Source organism: Lacerta agilis, chromosome 2, assembly GCF_009819535.1.
Source record: "Lacerta agilis isolate rLacAgi1 chromosome 2, rLacAgi1.pri, whole genome shotgun sequence".
Taxonomy (NCBI): domain Eukaryota; kingdom Metazoa; phylum Chordata; class Lepidosauria; order Squamata; family Lacertidae; genus Lacerta; species Lacerta agilis.
In genome coordinates, this window is record NC_046313.1 from 40,842,920 (window position 1) to 40,865,611 (window position 22,692).

A 22,692-nucleotide genomic window follows, 5' to 3' on the forward strand; every position below is an offset into this window, starting at 1 on the left:
TGCATTTTGTCTCTGGGTGTTCCAAACAGAAATACCAAAAAGGCAGAAACAGAAAGATAAACTTGAATGTCGTTTGCGTAAAGATGATCGTTGAAATGAAACTGTTCTGTCAGAGATACAAAATTCCAAAGCCAGGTCTGCATATTGAACCAAATAAAAACTTAGTGAGCTGGACATTTCAACAAGGATCGTTCCATCCTGATGTATCAAGGCAGACACCAAAATCAATGTGATCTTCTCATTCTTCTCAGCCTCCTAGTAAGTAGAAACATCTAGATCAAGAAATGTTAACCAAAATTTTATTAGATTTTATAAGCTGTGCCAAAAGTTATGACAATTGCAAAGTCACAAAAAATTATAATTAAATTTAAAAACAATACGATCAAATACAGAATCAAGGACCAAAAAGTATTGAGTTCATCTTACAATGAAGTGTTCGCTTCAGCTATATATTCAGCTATGTTTCACACACAAAAATCTCTGATCTTTGCAGGACAGGCAAAATCTGGATATGATGTCAGGCTCTCATCTGTCCAGTTACTTTAGGTTTGTCTTTAAAGTTCAGCTTTCTTAAAAGTGAGCCAAGCAGTTCATTCCTGCAGTTTATTCATCACATTATAATATAGCAGACAAAATAACTCTTAAGTTTCAGTGCAGTAGAGATGTGACCACACTGTCTGCCTACATGAAGTTGGAGAAACACTCTACACACAATTTGTCATTCATCCATACACACTGCCCACGCTTGCGCCCCAGAGACGTCACTTCAGTGCTGCTAACGCAGAGTTTGACTTCGCCCCTGGATATGCACTGCATTGACTCACAAGACTGATGGATACCAACATGGAGAATGCTCTCATCCTGCACAGATGCAGGGAGAATATGTTGTCTGTAAACACAAATATCTTCTTCCATAAGTTGGAGTGACTGCTGTGCAAACGACACATAAAATCCTGAACATCTTCGACATTATTAAAAAAAAAAAAAAACGTGCTGAACATGGTAAATATGCAGATCATAGATTGTAAGCTAATTAAGTTCATCCATTGTAACAGGAACAAAGATAATGCAGGTATGTGCCTTTCACACTGATTTTTTTCCTGTCACTTTTTGAGTGGCAGAAGCCATTAGCATGCAATTTCCATGTAATTCAAGAGTCAGACCCACTTTTAGTATAAATTGTCTTGCTTTGTTAATTATGGGCATGTGAATGGGCTCCACGAGGAGACCCAGATTTATAAACCAGTGCCTCTGTGTAATCTCCAAAAGGGTGCAAGTCTGCCAGCAACTCCATAAAGAATTGTATGTTGACTTTCGTTGAACCATGACTGTTTCTGAGATTTGGGCTAAAAGTGAAGCTGAATTGCTGCAGGCATTGCTTTGTCACATTCATACTGGTTCTTAACAGCTACCCCAGTTCTTAATGATTGGTTCAAAAACTGGTGCTAATATTTTGACCCCACACATTTGATTTTGTCTTATGTTGATCTCAGCACACCTACGATGTGGGTCAGACAAATAAATCTTCACATGAAAGCTGTTGGAAAACGTATTTGCCAGTCACTTGTCAATCAGCTGGCTTGAACAAGTGAAAAATCTCCATGGTAGTTGCTCCTCAGGAAAATAAATTATCCAGTCACTGCTCTGCACTTCCAGACTACTTTGCCAGCCTATATTTGAATAGAAAATCAGCTCCTCAATCTTCCTACAGTTTGATTAAAAGGAAGAAGAGGCCAAATGGCTTGGCAGGCTGCCTATTTATCTTGACACTGAGCATAGGGTCAAGTGCCAGTATTGGGCAGTTGTTCCCATGCCCAGGTGAACACCCACAAGGCCCTGCTACCATTGGTCAATTTGGCAGCAGAGAACAATCCAGTCTGCCATATGCCAGTTCACGAGAGTGGCTTGGGGCCTCCCTGCAAAGCCACCCATCCCAGAAGGGCAAACAGACTTTCTCTTCAATGCAAATCTCTATTTTTTATTTTTGCTGTACTAACCTGCCATTGATGATTGCTTTGGATTTGAAGAAATTAGAACATACACACTTTTAAAAAAAACCCAAAAAGAAAACCCACCCAAACTTTTAAAGAAAGTTCTCATCTATAGGACCACTATAAGCAGAACTGCAACATGATATTGTTACTGTTGAAATTCCAAATTCTGTTCCTCTATCATTGGTGGGAAACCAAGTGTTCTCTTTCCACTCATCTTTTTGTCATGGCTCTTGATTTCTTGGATACTTAAATGCACTCTCAGTATTGCCTCTCATCTCCTTTTGCTCAGCTCCTGCAGCCAAAGAGGCAGAAAAGTTCATAGGCTGATAATACTGCATAACAATTTTTGACAAAAGTCATGCCTCTGAGATAAAAGTAGCCATTTCTTATAGATTTTGAGGTGCTGAATACGAATATGACAATGAAAATGCAAAATCAGCTATAGTTTCTTAGAGATCTGCAATCATTTATTATAATTTGAGTATGACTATATGCTACTAAAACAGTAGCCGTTTGAGAAACGTGAGTTATTTGGCTTGAATATATACTATCTAACTAAAGAAGCAATACATTGGATAGTGGAAAGATATGGAAAGAGGGGAGGTGAAAGGTAAAAAAATGTGCTTTAAAAAACCCAGCCACCAGTTAACATCTAGAAGATTTGAAAGGCTACAAAGAAAATGTTGTCCTTCCCTGTCAGGCACATACACATTTATAGTCAGCTCAGTGTTGAATATATATCTATGAACAATCTGGATTCCATATGCTTACCTGAAGCCCAGTATTGTTTGCTCACTTGGATTGGAAATGGCTTTTTGAGGTCTTAGGCAGAAGTTTCCCCCATCATCTGCTTCCTCATCCTTTTGACTGCATCTGCAAGTGAATGAACTTGGGACATTCTATGTACAAAGCATATACTCCACCACTGACCTATATCCTGTCTCCTGGAACAGTCAAAAGCTAAAGTCTGTGAGTACCAACAAACTATACTGTATTGCCATACTTGCTACGGTGCTGATATAGATGGGGGCCCCTCCACACAAATTAAATATGGTGTGACAGTCATAGTAACTGTCGTTTGCTGCACACAAATGTCACAAAAGAGCATTGCAGGGGGTTGAACTAGATTACCCTTTGGGTCCCTTCCAACTCTACAATTCTATTCTATAAGAATATGCAAAGTTGCAGTAAATCAAGTCTATCTAGCCCAAATGTGTGGCAGAGGTTCTTCAAGGTATTGGGCTAATGCCTTTCCCAGCTTTTGTTTCCTGAGACCCTTCAAGCAGAGATGCCAGAGATTGAATCCAAGACTTTCTACCTGCAAATAATTTGTTGCACTACTAAGCTAAGCCCTTTTTCCACCTAGAGGGAAAGTCATCCTTGGTATCTAACTACTTTCATGCCTCAGTTAATTGTGACAACCCCAGGATAAGAAAAACAACAACTCAACTAAGTACATGCTGGTCAGAGAAGAATAAAATTCCATAGGAGGAATCTGAAGAGACTTGGTGGTATTGCAGTTAGGGTGCAGGCTGCATTTGCAGAATGACTCTTGCATTTTTGCTATTCCAGACAGGAGACACAAGTGACCATGTTTTGAAAATGCCACCACTATGGTAACTTCTCAATGAAATATTGAAATCTAGTCCTAAGTTGTGGAGAGTCACAGGGAGATATGGAACCATTGTGAGTCCGCACTGTAGTCCATCCCTCCTGTCACGGGATGATTTGCAAGGATCATGTTATGGCTGGAGAAGAGCAGTACACTGATGAATCATTTCTGAATGGGGGCAAAAATCTAATTAGCCTTGATGGAGATGGAGTTGTTAAAAGTGGTTCTTGGCAGTATTAGGGTCATCATGTAAGGCCAAGCAATTAGGTAGGGTGGGGTAAAAAATATAGTACCCTCCAGATGTTTTTTGACTATGGTTCCCATCATCCCTGACTATTAGCAATGCTGCCTTGGGGAGTTGTAACCCAAAAACATATGGAGGGTACTACATTGACTAGCTTTGGTGTAGGAAAGCTTCGTTTGTACCATGTGGACTTTTTACATAAGGAAATGCACATAGCTACCTGTGCATTAGACCCTGGTAAGGCATCTGGTTTCAAAGGAGACTGTATGCAGGAGCTTGCATTGGGTGTCAGGAATCCCAGATTAGCATAGATTTGGTGAAAGGAGGATGAAGAGATGAGAGAAGGAATGTGGTGTGTGGAGCTCAAGGTAAATGAACTTTAGGCTAGAGGCCTTGGTGTCAAGACTCATAGGTCTCATTCCTAGCTGTGCCATTTCCATATCTGTGCTTTACTTTCCAGCTTTACAAAACCCTTTGAGTAAAAATGTTGTTTTTGGTGCAATACACTATAATAATCTCTCTCCTCTGTAATGGCCCACTCCTCTGTAAATCTTCCATGTCCTTCCCATTCGCTACCATTGTCCATACATCCCTTGGTTCATTCAACCATGGCATCAGCTGTCCAGAAAACCAGAGAGAGATAAATTTGTTCTGCAGTTCCCTTACATATTTGTGAGGAAGAGAATTGGGATTTCGGAGTGCCCTATCTGCCCTGGTAAAGAATTGCTGCCTGTATCCATCAACCCCCACCATTATCCCTTATTCACTGTTGCTGTCCCTGATCATACAGAGATCTCGGTTTCTTCTGCATGAGACAGCAGTCCAAGGGACCCAATTCTACAGAATTGGCATTTTCATAATCATTACCCTACATACACTATGGCTAACATGATTTGGCTCTTTCATCTCCCTTACTGTTGCAATCCATGCTTGCTCCAGTGCATGGAAAAGCTAGGGTGCTGTCCCCAAATAAGCGCACTGTGAATTCTGTGCCATTGAAACACACACATGCACACATACAGAAATTCATATTCAGTAAGCGGAAACTACAAACTATAAGTGAATTTTTTTATGAACAATACAAATCTGTATGAATATTTCTATAACATTTTGTATTTGTTTTGGTTGGCATTGAGATATTTTGGGTCACTACAAGAAATGCTTTAGGAAATTGAATGCAGCAAAACAATAGGGGAAAATGGGTATAGAGTGACTCTGGAAGAAGGGCTTGTGGCATCGATGTGGGGATGAGGGGAGCCACAAGCAACTGCTGCACTCAGGCCTAATATCACAGTTTGTGATACCAGAATAAGAATAGCTGCAGTGTGGTAACATTTGAAGGAAGACAATTCTGTGGGTGGAAGCAGCAAGGTAGTTTACAAACCCATAACAGTTCTGCAGGTCCTTCTATGGGAGATAACTATGCTGCTGGCCCCAGCCACATGAATCCATTGTTACTAGAGATCAGCCATGCTGTAGCAGTTCCTATGCCATTCATAAAAGCAAAGTAACACTCAGGGTTTATCCACACTTATATTTCCTCTACTTCTTCCAGGCAAAGTCTGCACTTTAAAACACTGCATTCAAGTGCTCTCTCTTTTTTTGCCCCATCGCTTTCCTTGCAAAAACCCACTCTTTAAAGCTCAATCAGAACAAAGAGCAATCTGCTGGGAAACCCAAATTGATGCTTGCTCTGATTGGGTTCTAAAGAGCAGGTTTTCACAGGGAAAGCATGGGGGGGCAGGAACCCAACAACTCTTGGACGTGGAGCAAACCTGTGTCTGGTGCAAACCTGTGTCTGGAAAGAGCAGGAGAAATGGTAACTGTGGATAAGCCCCCAGTCTTGTAGACTGCCAGAATCCTGGGGTATCCACTGAGGGTTTATCCACACTTTCTCTTGTCCCGCTGCTTTCCTCGTGGGAAAACTGCTCTTTAGGGCTCAATCAGAGCAAATAACAATTCAGGTTCCCCCCCAATTGCCATTTGTTCCAATCTATCGCTAAAGAGCACGTTTTCCCTTGTAAAGGAACAGGGCAAAGGAAAACTTCTCGGACCCATGCTTTCTAGGCACGGCACAAGTGCAAGAGTCGACAAGCCCTGAGTAAGGTAGTCACCAAGAGGTGTGGCTATTGAGTTCTGGTTGCAAAGCAAAAATATAATTTCTACAACCACTGTTAAACTTTTGGTGAACTGCCAAAAAGTCCAGAGAGTCCATCCCCAGTCCTCTGTGAATTCTGAATGCAATGCAAAAGAAAGGTCTAAGGAATGAGAAGGAAAATAAGGTTTTATGAGGTGCCTCACCTTTGGGACCCACAACAGATCCTGCATATGGCTCAAAACAAAGGCTTGACTCTGCAAGATCTTCTGACAGGTTGAATTAAGTTATGTGACAGGAATGGATTTGATGCACAGGCCATGTACCTTGTTGTTCATGGACAGCTCAGAAACACAAGGTAATGTGAGGGCACAGGCAGCATTCTCACCAAATTGCCAAAGAGGAGGACATTCTGAGCACCCAAGTATGAAGCACTGAGGAAGATCTGTTCAGTCTAACGCAGGCTGCTCTCCCAAGATTTACAGGTTTTCTGGACATCAGATTCCTGAGGGATCTTCCTACTTAACATGTCATCATCATCATTATCATCACCATCATCTATATGTGTGCCTCCCTCTTTCTTTCTCCTCTTCCTTCAGAGTTTTTGATCTCATCTGTCATTCTGTGCACCTCTGTTCGGTGACATCCACTTAATGAACCCCAAGGACCCTGACCGTCTAACCCCCATTTCCATTGGTCCTATCTCAGCTAATGCACTAGCTGGTCAAGCCCCACCCTGAGCATCTTGTGTGATCTCCAGCCCACAGCCTTGGCTCAGGAATGGCACATGGCCCATAGTCTGTCAATTTCATTTCTTTCTTTTCTACCTTAAGGACGCACCCATTTTTTGCACCAAGAGCCCACAATCCGGATCTCTCCCTTAGAGCAATCTATACCAGAGCTATGAATGAGTCTCAACGTGTTCTCTGTGCATGCTTTTGCACTGTGCTGCATGCTGCATGCTCTTTTTGCATGCTCTAGTCTTGCGCATTTGATGAAACCTGCTCTGTTGAATGTTTGTGTGCATTCTCCTTGGACCCCATACCTTTACCACTGCTGTCTACTGCTGTCTTGGATAGATGGGATTTTATTTGGGTTTTTCCTTTGTTTTACACTTTTTTACTTTTATATAGACAATGAGCTCTTTGGGGAGAACTCTGTGGAAGTTCAGAAGAGGACCTTAAAAGGGATACATTCTGGAGAGGAGAGATTACATCATGAGAGATTTAGTTGGATAGGACACATGGGACTCATCTACAGCTAGGGTATGAGAGTAGCTCTAGTGACTCAAGCTAGGAGTCTAGAATATTCCTATTTCTGAAAACTGATTGGGAAACAGTGGGCTAGAACAGAAGCCAGGAAACTGCCTCCAAGTCTCCTTGCAGAGGCCTTCAGACTCCAATCATCTCTGGCTAAAGTCATTGGCAGAAACCCAGTAGATAATCTTGCAGAATGTTAAAGGTAAATCTCAGTGGGATGAATTTCTAAGCAACATGTTTAGGAGTGCAACCAGGTCCCAGGTCCATACTGTTATTATGTGGGGTTATTTCCAGGCCCATCTTCTAGTAGCTGATGTGGAATCCACATACCAGTATCTGAAAGCAGTTGGGTGAAAGCAAAATAAGGTGTGATAAGAGCAGAGTATCCAGATATTAACATATTGCAACTAGGCTTTGGTCCTCATGAAATTGGGTGGGAAGTGAGGTTAATCCATGAGTAGGAGGATTCGATGCAAGACAAAGTTATTGAACTCAGAGTTCTCCCCAGAGCTCATATACTCCTCTGTGCATGATAACCTGGGTGGTGGGGAGTTGTGAGATGACACCTTTCTGCTTGGGTTTCTGCAGAGACTACTTCGTATGGACCTGCCTGTGGCAGACGACAATACAGTCCATTTCAATTCTACCCTCATGGCGTTGATCCGGACTGCACTTGACATCAAGATTGCCAAAGGCAAGTGACACCCCCATAAACACAGCAAGAGAGAGCAGTTTCTTTCCTGACAGATTAGAGAATTCTGGGAAATTAAATTAAATGTTGGAAAGCAAAGCCTGGGGAAAGTTTTCAATTAGCAATAATTTTGCCTTAGATTAACCTCATTAGCTACGCTACTACCACTGCACAATTATAGTACCTGCTAGTTCATTTAGATGATACATTATATTTAAATATGTATGCAAATGTGAATAGGAGAAACCAGGCTTCCTGGACCAGATATTCCCCAGGGAGGAGTAGTAAGAGGTAGGCATTCTGCCTCTTAAATTGGTCTAACATCCCAGTACCAGCCTATGCATGAAGAAGGCAGTTACGTTAAAGACCCATCAGAAGAGTGATACTGCCTTTAAAATCAAGGAACATTTCACTGTAGAGTTTTACACAGGATAAAATGTACTTGTCATTATTAAAAGCTCCAAGGCTCCTTGTCTGACTCGCTTGGGTTGGAGATCTTTCTGGTTATTTTGCTATAGTAGTTTGTCTCCTTGCCCCCCACAGGTGAGGTCAGGGAGCACAGAAACCTCCCATGGAGCAGAATGCCCCAGGGTGCATTCCACATCTCTCAGGAAGACTTCTCCTAATGTGTAGATAAGGGTTGCAGAACCTGTGGCCTTCCAGATGCTGCTGGACTCTGATTCAGCTTCAGCCAATATGTCCAATGGTCAGGGATGATGGGAGTTGTAGTCCAGCAACAGGTTCCCCATCTCTGATCTACATGCATCTTACTGAGTGGTATGGAATGCACACTGACCAAAAAAACATATGATGTAGAATATTCTGATATAGAACTTTAGAATGTTAAGGAGATAACTGTTCTAGAATCCTCTCGGACTTGCCAGCTTTCTGTGTTGAGGTCAGCAATGGTCAAACATACCAACTAACACCTACAATGTGAAGTGTGACTCATTCAACTCTGATATAGAATGGCTGTAACAGCAATGGGGCACATCCATACCATACATTTAAATCATATCCAATGCACCTTTAAAGCACACTACTTTCCCCAAAGAATCCTGGGAACTGTGGTTTGTTAAGGCTGCTAGGAATCGTACCTCTGTAAGGGAAAACTACAGTTCCCAAGAATCCTTGGGGGAAGTCATATGCTTTAAATGTGCATTGAATATACTTTAAAGGTATGGCGTAGATCTGCCCTAATATTTCTTTTCAATTTTGGTTTCAATATTGACCAGAGAATTAACAGAATCCAAGAGAAACAGTTTAAATATTCTAATACTTCTGGGGGAGAGAGTGGAGATCAGGTGCCCAGGTGTTCATTTGTTGTGTCTCATCCCTGGCTTACATCTTCTAGGGGGCGCTGACAAACAGCAAATGGATGCTGAGCTGAGGAAGGAAATGATGGCAATCTGGCCCAACCTCTCCCAGAAAACTCTGGATCTCCTGGTCACCCCTCATAAATGTAAGAGTGGTCATTATTGTCCCTGCCTGTGACATTCATTCTGTCCACACTGAGTTCATGCAGATACTTGCTTCTTTATGCCCATGTTTACTGTTGCAATGTCATCTTGGCAATGGAGAGAACTGTGTCATTTCCACATGGATATTCCCACAGAGAACACAATGGTAAAGCAGCACTCAGCAGTACTAAATCGTGCTCATCAGCTGTCACCCAGTGATGTCAACTGATAGACAGATGGGCATGGTTTGGGGAAAACAGCCTCATGGATCAACTTGGATCCCATGGTGGGACAAGAGTTGCTCATGGTCCAGACATTCCCCACCCCACCCCACTGTAAAAGATCAAGTACATAGTCTGAAGTTACTCTGTAATACCACCTTGTCACTGAAGGCTGAGGTAGTGGTTATTGACAGCTATGGCTGATTCATCACATATGGCCATGTCTGGACAGGGATAGCCTGGCCACACTAATTCACACCCTAGTAGCTTCCTGGCTTAACTACTGTAATGCACTTTACATAGGGCAACTCCTGAACACAGTTCAAAGATTGTCACTAGTTCAGAATGCCAGTTTTTTAAAGCATCTGCATTGGCTACCTATATGTCAACAAGCCCAGTTCAGACAGTTGACTTTGACGTATAAAGCTCTGAGTAGCTTGGGCCCTAATTAACTAGAAGAGCACCTCTCCCAATATTGTCCTGCCCATGTCCTGAGATGTGTCAGGGAGGCTGTGTTGGTAGTAGCACCATTAATGGATACTTGATTGACTGAAACTTGGAAATAGGTGCTCTTGGTCGTCGCACCACAACTCTGAGGACTTTCCTCGAGATCAGACAGATATCAATACAGAGCAGGTTCTGATGTCAGGTAAAGACATTTCTCCTTAATTAGCCTTCAGACAGCAGGTGTTTTCAGGTAAAGGAACTTGTATATTGTGATTTTTTATTAATTTTACTTTTTGAAAGACTTAAATTGTTATTAATTCTTATTGATTATTTGTTGTTTCATCTTTTTTGTAAACCACTTTGAGGTGTTTTACAATCAAGTGGTGTATAAATTTTATAAAATAAAAAATAATATTGATTAATCATCTTTTTTAAAAAAACAACAACATATATATACTGATCTGCATTGTTGTTGTGTACTTTGATTTTATTGGAACCTGCCCTGAGGCCACATGGTAAAGGGTAGAATAAAAATTCCGCAAATAAATAAATAAATCCCTTTCCTATTATTTTATTACAGAGAAGAAAGAGCTGTTCTAAAATATGTCTTCTTGAAAAGGCTCCTCCTTTCAACTTGTGGAGGGTGATTAGAATGATTGCAAGAGGGTAGAGTTAATGCACTTATCCACATGCCCCTTGTGTTTACTTTGCCAAAAGAGGGCTAATAAGAGGTCATGTTCAACTCTCCATGTGGCGTTTGAGACTAGCAATTTAAATTTGGGAACTTACCCTCAGATGTCTACCTGAGCTGCAACTGCAAAACCCATGAAGGAATTAACAGCTTTACACACAAACACATAGAGACTTACAGAGATGGCACCCCACCAGCCAAGAAATCTGAGCCCAAACTGAAGGGCAGAGTTCACCTTTAGACAAACTGAAGGGAAGAATAAGCTGAAGCAATTTATTGTTTTCTTTCTGCTTTCTTCATCCTACAGCTACCGATCTGACAGTGGGCAAAATCTATGCAGCCATGATGATCATGGAATATTACCGCCAAAGTAAGGCCAAGAAGTTGCAGGCCATACAGGAGGAGCAGGTATGTGGCAACCATAAAACATGGTTTCAGAAAAGATCCCTCAATATCCAGCTTTCTTTCTTTCCTTCTTTTTTTGCCAATTCTGTATCTATGCTGTAAGTTTGATTTCCATGAATCCCTGAACTAATGTATTTTAGGGGGGCGGGCGAGGGATGTATGATACTGTATTTGTGCAGTTGTGTGTGTGCTGTCATGCAGATGTACATGTGCCAAATAATTTTGATGCAGTGTGCAGGCAGGGCTGAAGGAGAATCTTCAGATGCCTTCTTGGAATTGTGAAGGAACTAGAGCTAAGTAAAAAAAAATTAAAAACCTCCCCGACAAGGAGGAAATACTCAAACTTCAGTGCCAGTTCTTAAGTACAAGTTCTTATAATGCCCACCTCAAGGCAAGGAAGAGCCAATGGTTGCTAGACTCTCAGCTGCATCAATGAAGTGGCCCTAGAACTCCTCTCTCCCCACCTACCCTGCTACAGCCTGATGAAATGACTGCTGCCAATTGACAGGTGATAGAGGGAAGAGCCTTTACTTCTCAGTAAAGCCAATAGGCATTGTATCAGTCTGTGAGCAAGGTTTCACTCACAGTTCAAAGCATGCAGGTATTGTCTTGTCACTGACAGCTTTTCAAATGGTCTGAACTTTTACTCGAGGAAAAGAAGCTATTTAATAGCTGCATGTATTTTCCAACAGATATCTAAATACCAACTTGTGCATCATTCTGTGCTTTCCTGTAGAATCGGACACCACTTATGTTCCAGCGCATGGATCTAGCATCCCCATCCCAGGAAGGTGGCCCAGGACAGAATGCTCTCCCTTCCTCACAACTGGATCAAGGGGATGGGACGTGAGTCTTAATCAATATAGCTTTCAGACCTGCTATATTCAAAAAGACATCTCAGAAACAGAATGTGCAGAATCAGACACCTTGTAGAACCATCACCATAGATTACTAGAAACCCACACAATGATTATCACATCAAAAGATATAACTGGAGTCTTCAGCCCAGAAACACTACAGTGTACTTTTATAGATATTTTCTGCTTTCGATGTTTGTATACAAGCCTTTACTAAATATTCTCAAGGGAGTTTATGTCTCTGGTTTTCAGTATGTCAACTTGAGTGGGGGTTTTCCTGATTTGGTTCTGCACATGATTGATCCCTGCTATATGCTTTCCAGGTACTGTATAACAGTTCCTGAAACTACCAGATTCTGGCTGTGTTTACTTAGCTGGGAAACTCTAGGGTTTTGAATAGCAGGGAACCTGACAAGGCAGCTATTGTAGCAGCTTTGCCTTTCCACAACCCTAATGATTCTGTGTCATCAGTCTCTGTTTGTGACTGTGCAGCAACTTGTTATAGTCTGACTATTCTTTCTGCTCCAGGACCATACAGGAAGGAGGAATGAAAGAAAGTGAATCCTGGGTCACACAACGAGCACAAGAGATGTTCCAGAAGACAGGAACCTGGAGCCCAGAGCCGGGGCGCCCAGAAGAGATACCCAATAGTCGGACCAATTCCCAGGTGGTTTGTGTGCCAGCTAGGTGCTTGGACTGGCACTTACCTATCTCTCAATCTTTCTCTCTTCTCTGACCTAGTTTGTCCTCTTGAAATCTTTTTAAAGTCTGTTATAATATGCAATCTTTCACTCGAATCAGACATCATGTTTTGAGAATTCCAGAATCATAGGAAAGTTGCTCAGGAAGGTCCAGTTCAGAGGAGCAATAGTTGAGATGTGGGTCAGGCCAATATGGGTTGAGCTTCAACTGAAGGTGAAGGAATCATGTGACACTTGGATCTCATGACAGCCCACATTTACAGCACCCTGTGCAACCTACTCTATGAAGTTCTTGTAGCATAACAAAAGGGAGATGAGTTGCAAATTGTACTTGTGGTGAATCAGCTGCAAGATCTTTTTGCCATAAACAGAACTCAGCCTGTGCTTGCTCATATTGCCTTCTTGCCATGCTAATTTGATCATATGAATTCACCTTACTTTAAACAAAGGAGGAGGGGACTCCAAAGGTGAAGCAAAACCTCACCACCACCTAGATTGTAGGGGCTCCACATGAGTTAAATGGAGAAATATGAATTTTGATGCTCCGTGTTCATATGGCTGTTCTCAAAATATTTGTCTTAAAATTGCAGTTATGCTCTGTATCATGAACACAGTGTAATTTGAGAGGAAAATCCATCCTGGCACATTACATGTCATTTTCAGTCACAATCTACTGATTTCTTTCCACAGTCTTAAGTCTACTACCTTATTGGTACAGATGTTCCTCCTTAGTGTCCATTTGGCTCTCAGCCTATGAACTGGGAGAATAGGAGTGATTTCTCCAAGAATACTAGCAACGCCCTCTTTCCTTGCATGATTTTATATGTGGCGGCCTTAGGAGAGAGCGCCTTAGAAGAATTTACCCCTGCCTCTTGCTGTGTTCTGCAGGCTCCAAAGACTTTGCACAGCATATTTAAACCATTTGTATATCAATGGAGGCTGTTCCATTAAGGCAAATGGGATGCTGCCCCACCAATGTCTACCTGCCTTTAGCCAGCCCCCATCTGCCTGCCTTCCTCCTTACAACCAGTCCAGAGAATGGCACTGGCTGTCAGATTCTTCCACTCAGTCAGGGATGTCTTAGCCATAGAGGCTAGTGGCACAAGGTGCCACGGCCTGGAGGGCGCCTCCGCCATGCCACGCCAAGAGCCGCCCTCCAGCCCCACCGGCAGCACCGCTCTCGCCCGCCTCTTCTCGGGCTGCAGACGCCATTGTGGGGAGGCCGCCAGCGAGCCTCCCGTTGGCACGGCAGCCAGGGCTCCCTGGACGGCAGTGCCGCACAGCTGCTTCGGCTGAGCAGGCGGAGGCGGAGCACAGCTGGCAGCATCCCCGCCGTGCCACGCACTTCGGCTGCCCGTCGCGCCTGGCCCTGCCCGGCGAAGCACAAGTTCGGTGTCACCATCATTGGTCCTGCCCGCGGCGGGTGGGCAAGAAGCAGAAGACACGCCATGGCGGCTTTGGGGGGGGGAGCAGCGCCTCAGAGGAGCTGAAGCAGCAGCTGCTGATCAGCCAGTTCGTAGTGGCCGCTGGCTGCACCATTGACCAAGCCTGGCAAGCCCGAGGGAGAGGTGCGCCTGCGGGGGGCTGAGCTGCCTCTCGGGTTGGGAAAGGTCTAATATTGGGGGGGAGGAGAAAGTAAGAGGCATTTGGGGTTTGTAGGATCGGAGCGGGATTCTGCCCTCGGGGCATGTGCAGAGTGACTGCGCATGGCGCTCTTGCATGGGAAATGGGGGGCGCCGGAGCGATCTTCCCGTCACGGTGCCGGATATGCTTAAGACGGCCCAGCTCTCAGTGTTGCCCTTGTAGTACTCACCAGGAAGGAGGTTGAAGAAAAAACCAGAATTAGTTTGTTCTGGCTCCAGTTGCATTTGGTTTCTCTGCCTTCTACCACACCAGTCCACACAGGTCACCACTTGTATATGGGGTTCCGCAGGACACAGCAGCAGTACAACAGCCTGCAGATCCAGAATCTAAAATGCTCATTGCCTCTGTTCGTGAATTTGGGTGGGAAATATATTTATAAGAGCTAGAGAGGGGGAGGTCGAATCATGTTTAGCAGAAGGATACTTAATGACTAGAGGTTGCCAGCAGCATGAGGCCAGAATAAGTATATTCTATGTTTGAAGTCCATTGAGTCCTTTTATCTTTGGTCAGTTGTTCCACATCTGTCCCTTCCAGCTCCCCCAAATCTGGCATCCCATATCTCGTGACCCCATTGCTTGAGACATGGTATAAAAATGTATCTTTTTGCCCAGGCTTTGTCTGACCCATAAGATTGCCCCTTTTTTTACTTGTATGAATTCTCTAAATTCCTGTTTTTTCTTGGTACTGTTTTACTGGTTTTATGTTGTATTTCTATTTTAATTATAATTATGTTGTTTACTATTCTTTATGTTGTGCACTTCTTAAAGGCTTTTAAAATACTAAGAGGTTTATAAATGTTTTAAATAAATCAATAAATTCATCTGCTTTGCCTAATCCAGTCTGTAGAGATGCGGGAGATGGCAAGGGAGGGCTACTCAGACAGTGACCAGTACCTGCCCATGGAAGGTCATGGACGTGCTGCCTCCATGCCACGACTGCCTGCTGAAAACCAGGTGAGGGTTTTTTTATCCAGCCCATTTTGAACTTGAGGGCTGTGATGACCTCCCCTTCCTTGCACTCTCTTTTGCTCATAGGGGTAGCAGTGATCCTCATTGTCACATGCACACCAAGGAGGTAGCAATGTTGGGCTTAGTGCTACCCGGTACTGGTGCAAACTGAAAGAATCCTTGAGTCTTCCTGTTACACATCTGTTTCTTTAGGGTGTGTATATCACTTTAAAGACAGCATGCTCTTTCCAGGAATCATTTCAGCTTATTAACATGTGCTGAAGGCTTTGCTTTCACACAGGAAATGAAAGCCCTGGGCAAGATGAAGGTTCCACAGAGGGGCACCTGAACAAAGAATATTACGTATTCTGCAGGGGAGATGCAGGTCGATGGCATGTGTGCATCTCCCCATTATGTGTACTTTAGGTCTAAACAGCATACTGAATTCCCCCCCCCCCATAAAGGGCTAGACTTTATAATACTACCTTTCCTGCATCACCTCTTCATCCTGCAGATTCTCCCCACCCATTTCATGTTAAACCCTTTAAATTCACAGAAGATGCTCATGAGATGATACTTCATAGCAATATATCAGAGAATAATGTCTTACATACAAGACAGCAGGTGCCTTTCATCACAATTTATTGGTCCAAATATTATGGGAAAGCTATCAGGCTTTCTCATTAAAGTCAGCATTCTGCTGTAGAAGTCATCCCTTATATTTCCAATGCTACCACTGCCTTCTCCTGCAGTGATTCCAATGTAATGGGTCCACTCCAAGTCCCTTTAGGCAGCAAATTCCCTCAATACTTTTACAACCTTCTGATCTTTAGCATCTAGTTAGTAGAATACCAAGTTGTCCAGACAGCTCAATTAAACAGCTGGGTAGCAGCAAGACTGAAGTGGATATTTTCTTCCAGCCTTGTGGCAGTCAGAATCACATGATGAAAAGAAAGTCAGAGCAGATGTGTGTAGGCTGATTGGCCTCCTCGCTGCCACCAGCCCAACTAAGATCATGGAGTTATAGCATGGTGCATCTATGCCCTGTGGGCATTGAGTGCCTGCTACACATTTCTTTCAATTTGCATCAGTAGCAGGTGCACAGCAGTAGCAGCATTTGCTGCAATACACATGTGTCAGCTCTCCATTAGCAGATCCAGCCCACTGTGTCTAAGGATGGAGATGTTAAAGAGGAGAATGAGACACTTCCCTTAAGAAGCATAAAAATATTGGCATGTGAATGTAGTAAAGCAACAAATCCTTCCTGAGAAGGGAAATTGCACCTTTGTCAAGGGAGGTGGGAAGGAGGGTCCTGTGAGTAAGTAACATATGCCATGAACCCCAGCCATGGGACAGAGCACCCTATCAGACAGCAACGTGGAACTGTGGGCCTCTAGATGCTGTTAGATTTCAACTCCCATTAGCCCATCCAGCGTACCCAGTGGTCAAGGATGATGGGAGTTGTAGTCCCAAGGCCTTCTGGAGAGCCGCAGCTTCCTTATTTCTGCTCTGAGACCTGGGGTCTGGGAATCAGGTTTCTGATCTTGTCTTTGCACTTCTGCTTTCCCACTGGGCTTTCACTGGGGCAATCGCCTCTTGTTGTCTTAAGTGGTCTTGTTTTGAAGGCATAATTTCTGCTAACTTGTTGCTTTGACCAGGCTGGAATTTTATTTTACTTCCTTGGCCCCTGGAGGGCTGTTTTGGTATGCTAGCCTTGTGCTCACTCTTCACTACTCTGACGGGGAGTGGAGGAAAAGGCTAAATTAAACTGTGGCCTGTCACAGCATAGCTGTTGTCAAAACAAAGCCCGTGTCCTTCTGCAGCTACCATCCAGCTAGTAATGTACGCTTCCTGATCTGGCATGAAGCATGCTTTATAGTAGCAAACTTTCCAGGGTTGTGAGATGCTGTTCCAGCAGCCAGTGTTGTGCAAGGCGGAAGGTGGGGAAGGGATAATGGGCTGGGGTGAGTGCTCTTTGCTAAGCATGTGCCCAGCAGCAGTCGCTCTTAGCATGCTCCGCCGTGTAGCAGCATTTACTGCCGTACCAGCAGGCTAAGCATATTTGTGTCTCTGTGTATATGTGTGCAAGTGAGAGCTTGGGCATATTATGAGGTGAAGATCATGGACAAAATAAATACATTATCTGCTACAATTAGTTTATAACTGTGCCTCCCAATTCTACCGAGTAGGGTCTAAATTGTAACTCCTAAGTATCTTAGCAGACACAACTTGTTGAAAACGTCAGCTATGGCAACCTAGCTACCAAACACAGACCTTCCCTTTAAGTCAGAGGTACGGTACATAAATCATGGTTGTCTCACACCAAAGCTCAGCATCCTGGACAGCTCCCTGGGCAAACTGTCCTTCAACCTAGTAGGCCCACTGGTCTTGGAAAGGTCCCAGCAGCAGCTGTTTGGCATCATCAACACTGCATTTTCAACAAAGGTTTCTCCCTTTGATTCAACAGGTTTCATAGTAATGACAGATAGACCTTGACTTGCCAGCCACTAGCAATCTTCCCTTGCAGTACAGAGCCTCAGGGGAATTCTAAGAAGCACATTATCCTCATATGTGGGCTTTGTGAAGCAACTTAGCTGGTCTGACAAGTGCACTGTGTGAACTAATGTGCTCCCTAAAACTCTCAGCACAATTTTTTGCAATATACAGGTGCTCCTTGTCAGAAAGGTCAATGTGATCAGGGTTCTCTGAAGGTGAAGAGCTTGAAACAATGGCTTTAAGGCATAGGTTGCCAACCCCTGGCACAAGCAGTAGGAGTTTGTAGTACATGTCGATGGGAAATGGAGGACCTCTGGACCTAACAATGGCATGGAATCACTGTGCTCCTACCTGGCTCTCTCATGCTGTGCTATTGTCTACTCCAGTAGACAGAAGCAAAACAGTTCCAAGACACTAGAACATTTTATTATGTACTGCAGAGTGCAGCTGAGTAGCACTGTATTATTCTTTAGATTTGATTTGTGGTTGTACACTTGCCACAAAAAGAGTTGGCCACTGCTGCTTTAAAGCATCTTAGGCTTTTTATCACCACTGTATGCTTGCCTGCTATGCCTGTCTGCTGGAGTTGGACTGATAAGACCTTCTGTGCAGTCTTGATCCAACATCAGTACAGCTCCTAGAAGACGATCCAGTATGTAATAGAAAGTGTTGCTTTCAGCACAGCTGTGATGATGAATTACAGTGCAGAAAAGGGGCATCTGTTTGCAGGGAAGGAGGTGAATGGCGTTGGTTCTCCTTTAGTTTTTTGCATGAGCTTTGCATCTGGTAATCAAACCTCAAAACGACAGAGGGAGTTATGGCGGGATGAAGCTGCTAAATGCTGCACATCTACTGCCCAAAATAAGGACAGGCTAGAACTTCCTAAAACCAGAATAGGGAACTTGTGGCCCTCCAGATGCTGTTGGACTACAGCTCCCATCATACCTAACAGTTGGTTATACTGGCTGGTATTGGTAGGAGTTGAAGCCCCCTAAACAGGTTCTCTGTACCTGTCCTAGAGCCTTCCATCTCTGTACCTGGTTCCAGTTCTTCTGAGTGAGACTGTGTGTGGCCAATGGGAAGAGGTCAGAATGGAAGGCTCCCCACCCTGCCCCACTCCAATAAGCAATGCTGTCTCATTTCACCAAGTCTATTGCAGCTGATCTGTATAAGTAGGAAACAAACCTCCCGCACTGCCATTTGTAGGCATATGACATATAGCCTTCATTATCCCTACAGATTAGAAGAAGGCCATAACATTTTTAAACAAAGTAATGTAACACTTGGTGATAACTGCCACGTTGCATGTAGTTTGCCTTCTCCAGTTTGGCAATTTCTGTCCCTGTCCTAGCACAGGCCCTTACATACCTTTCTTGTCACAGTGCTGACATGATGCTGCTGTTCCTATAAACATTCTGCCAGCCCTTTTGTAGAATTGCCCTTTCCCTTGGTACTCACACACATGCACCTTCCTACTGCCACTTTCCATTGCAAAACTTACTCTCAGCTTGTGTCCAGATGCCAGATTCCTGTGTTGTGGTCTTACTCTGTTGCTGTAGCACTCAACCATGAGTACAGGGAGCGTTTTATAGGAGAAGCCATGTACCTTTTCCACCAGGTCATCCCTTTCCTGCACTTCCTCCAGACTCCAGATGTGCATACTGCTGGGGTTGTGCTGGCCCTCCTCCTGTCACTTAGCTCTGGGTTTCGGGGAGAGGAGCAGAAGACTGGAGCACTCTGCAGTCTTCGACTTGTCTTCCAATCTCCACAGTTAGTTTTGTCTGGAGGCAGCTTGTTCAGTGTGACTCATCTCTCTCAGTAATACACTCTATGGATGTCACACTGCAGAAAACATCCCCATGATAATCCTGTCCCTTGGCTGCCTAGGTGGACTCAGTGCTGGACTCTGCAAGAGAATTATTGTTTGGGTCTTTTTGAGGAGGACTCGTAACAGTTCCCACACCCAATCAGAAACACCTGATGCTTCCTCAGAAATCTTGGCCTGTGGTGATGAGAAGTGGCAATAGCCTTTAGATCAGAGGTATATGTAGGTTGTGATTGCTGGACAAGAATACCAGGCTGGGGCGATTTTGGTGGAAACTGATGCCTTTCTTATCAGTTAAGGAGGACTGATTTTGGAGAACCAAAGGTCTAAATAAGGCATTCTGAAAAGTCAGGTTAGTGGGAATGTTTTTAGAACCATAGCGCTGTAAGGGATGCAACTACAGCATGTCTGCCAAAGGCCCAGCCAGCCTTTGCTTAAATACCCTCCAGTGAATGAGAGCCCATCACTTTCCAATGCACCTGTTCCACTGTCAAACAGCTCTGTGACCACCTATGATAATCCCTTCCCTAATTCTCTCTCTCTCTCTCTCTCTCTCTCTCTCTCTCTCTCTCTCTCTCTCACACACACACACACACACACCACTACAAGTATAGTTGCCTTTCTCTCCATCCAAGGTAAATGGTGATTCACAGCCTTTATACCAGTTTGAAACATGCAAGAATCAAGACGCTGAATGTTTCCATTTCAGCAGTCACATCTCTGACCAGAAGCTACTCATGATCAAGAGAGAACACCCATGGCAGCAGCACCTACCATCATCATTTACCAAATAAAAAATGCAGTACAGTCATTCATATTCTATTTATTAGTCCCTTTCAGCAGTACACTTTCTCATTAGGCTTCAGAATTAGCATACAAAGAATCTCCCAAACTTTGCTTCCATCCAAGAAATGGCAAGAAATTCATTTCTTGGAATTCCCACATTGTAGGTATATTCAAGGTTACAGACCTCTATTTCTCCACTTATCAAATCCTGCTCAGGGCTTCCTCTGCAGTTTCCCCTTGCCTTACTCTGCCTCCTTTGGGCTGGGTTGGGCTGGCAAGGCCAAAGTAGCGAAGACAAGGGGCCCAGCCAATCAACGAGAGCAGCTCTGTGTGTAGGGGTGACTGTCCCCATTTGGGCCGTGCACAATGTTGCAGCTTTTAACAGTGGCTGAGGCTTGTTGCCGCATGTTTTTGGGTTTGGCAGGGGAGTGTGTGGCCTTGCTGTTGTCTCCGCTGTGCTGCTCAATTCATCCCTACTGAGAACTGTCCGTCCTTCGTGGTGTCTATCTTTGTTTATCTTGGTTGTCAAGAGCAACCAATATCTGAGAATATGAGCTTCCAGCACTGGGCTGGGCTGGGCTGGCCTTGTGCATAAATGACCAACATTAACCTGACTGTTCCTCTCCTTACACTCCTCCCTTCAATCCTTTACCACATTCTGGTTCCTTCCTTCCCTTTGGTCCTATATTTCCCTTTGCCTTATATTTATTTCCTTCTCTCTCTCTCTTTCCCGTTTCTGTGTGCACCGTCTTGTATGGCTGCGACAGTGGAGGAAGGCGCGACCGCGAGGGAATAATCTCAGTGTATGTACTGCAGGCCTGGGCTCCTGGCTCTGCGCGCTCGCTGCCTCCAGTTCCTTCCCCTGGGCTCCTCAGACTAGCAAGCTGCCAACTCCTACGTGTTTATCTTCATGCACTCCTCTTTCTCTCTCTTACACTATTCCCAATTGCTTTTGCTGCATTCAAAGCTATGCAGGCAAAAACTTTCTCTCCAGCCCATTCTGTCCTCATCTTGTCTTCATTAGGCTTTCTCTTCCTTTCATTCACTGTCCCTTTCTGTATACCTTCTTCCTGCTTCCACTCTCTCTGCTTCAAGCCACACACTTTATTTTTCTGCTCCTGCCTCTGTTGTCTGCCATGTTAGTTTCAATGGGTGCTAAAATAGTTCTCTAAGCACTCTAGCCCAGTAACAGGCTGGTTTTCTGTCGTCACACCAATTGAAGCTTTTCATGTGGCCAAAACATCCTTTGGGCCAGATGAAGTTTTGTTTTGTCTATTTATTGAGGCCTGCTGGGGAAAAAGCTTTTTGCCTGTCCACAGCCCCACACTCATTCTATCCATAGTTCTGCTCCTTCCTCATTTCTATTGCCCTTTTTCTTGGGCTGTGAGGGAAAAAAGGTCCTCTTTCTTTTGTGAAAAACTTCGCTGGTAGCCTACTGTACCTTCCTAGGGCATTTTAAAGATTTAATGGACCAAAACCCACTTTATTAGACATGGTAAGTGTTACCTTCAATTGGTGTGTGTCCATACACATCTGATGAAGTGGGCTCTAGTCCAAGGAATTGTAAATTCAGTGGGGCTTCTGAGTAGGCATGAATAGAATTGCACTATAAGTCTATAGCTCTCTAAGGTGTCACAAAATGCCTTGTTGCTTCTTCTGTCTGTCAGATGCCCAATTACTTATTTCCATTTTCCATCTGTTTTGTGGGGTGGATGGGAATTCTTTCTCAATCTGGACCAGCTATCCATTCTCACACTCACTCCACCAAATCCAGGATTCTGTGTCTCCAACATGTTCCTCTCTTTCTTCTCTAATATGATCTGCCCATTTGCAGTTGTTGAATCAACGTGCATTCAACCAGGCCTTCCAGAAACAACTGCTCAGCAGTGAGCCACCAGAGCAGGAATTGCCTTTTATTTCACTGCAAAAGCACTCATCTGCTGAGCTGAGAGTGTTAGGGCACATGGGAAACTTTCCTTGCTTTCTAGCACATGCTTTTGGTATAGAATGGTGTTGCCTGAGGAAGTGATGGTGTGACACTGAGCTTTCTGTGTCCATTTATCTGCTTCCCATGTGTGGACTGTGCAGCCCAAGCACAGCCTACCATTTTCCTGAATTTGCTGAATTGACAGATATGGTGTGACCAAGTCTTGATTTAGTGTACTTGAATGTGCAGATCTGAGATCCACAATAATGTTCTGCAGAGAGCACCTAAGAGGGATAGTTTCTTCAACCACCTCCATTCATTTTACTTGATACAAAAGGAGGCATCCTATCAAGAAAACTTCCCATTTTAATTAGAAATGTCTGTGGTTTT

General features: G+C 43.9%; 1 protein-coding gene across 26 annotated transcripts in view; it reads left to right on the forward strand.

Moving 5' to 3' along the window:
* The window catches only part of CACNA1A (calcium voltage-gated channel subunit alpha1 A), a 267,437-nt gene that overhangs the window by 228,828 nt on the left and 15,917 nt on the right, over positions 1-22,692 (forward strand). For 20 of the 26 annotated variants that reach the window (XM_033139731.1, XM_033139730.1, XM_033139737.1 and 17 more), the window contains 7 exons: positions 7,793-7,898; positions 9,250-9,357; positions 11,022-11,122; positions 11,856-11,965; positions 12,505-12,643; positions 15,161-15,274; positions 21,143-21,178. In XM_033139731.1, coding sequence (XP_032995622.1) covers positions 7,793-7,898; positions 9,250-9,357; positions 11,022-11,122; positions 11,856-11,965; positions 12,505-12,643; positions 15,161-15,274; positions 21,143-21,178 — 714 coding nt within the window. Of the gene's footprint in view, positions 1-7,792; positions 7,899-9,249; positions 9,358-11,021; positions 11,123-11,855; positions 11,966-12,504; positions 12,644-15,160; positions 15,275-21,114; positions 21,179-22,692 lie in introns of all 26 variants that reach the window. The other 6 variants (XM_033139746.1, XM_033139743.1, XM_033139745.1 and 3 more) reach the window with 3 other exon arrangements.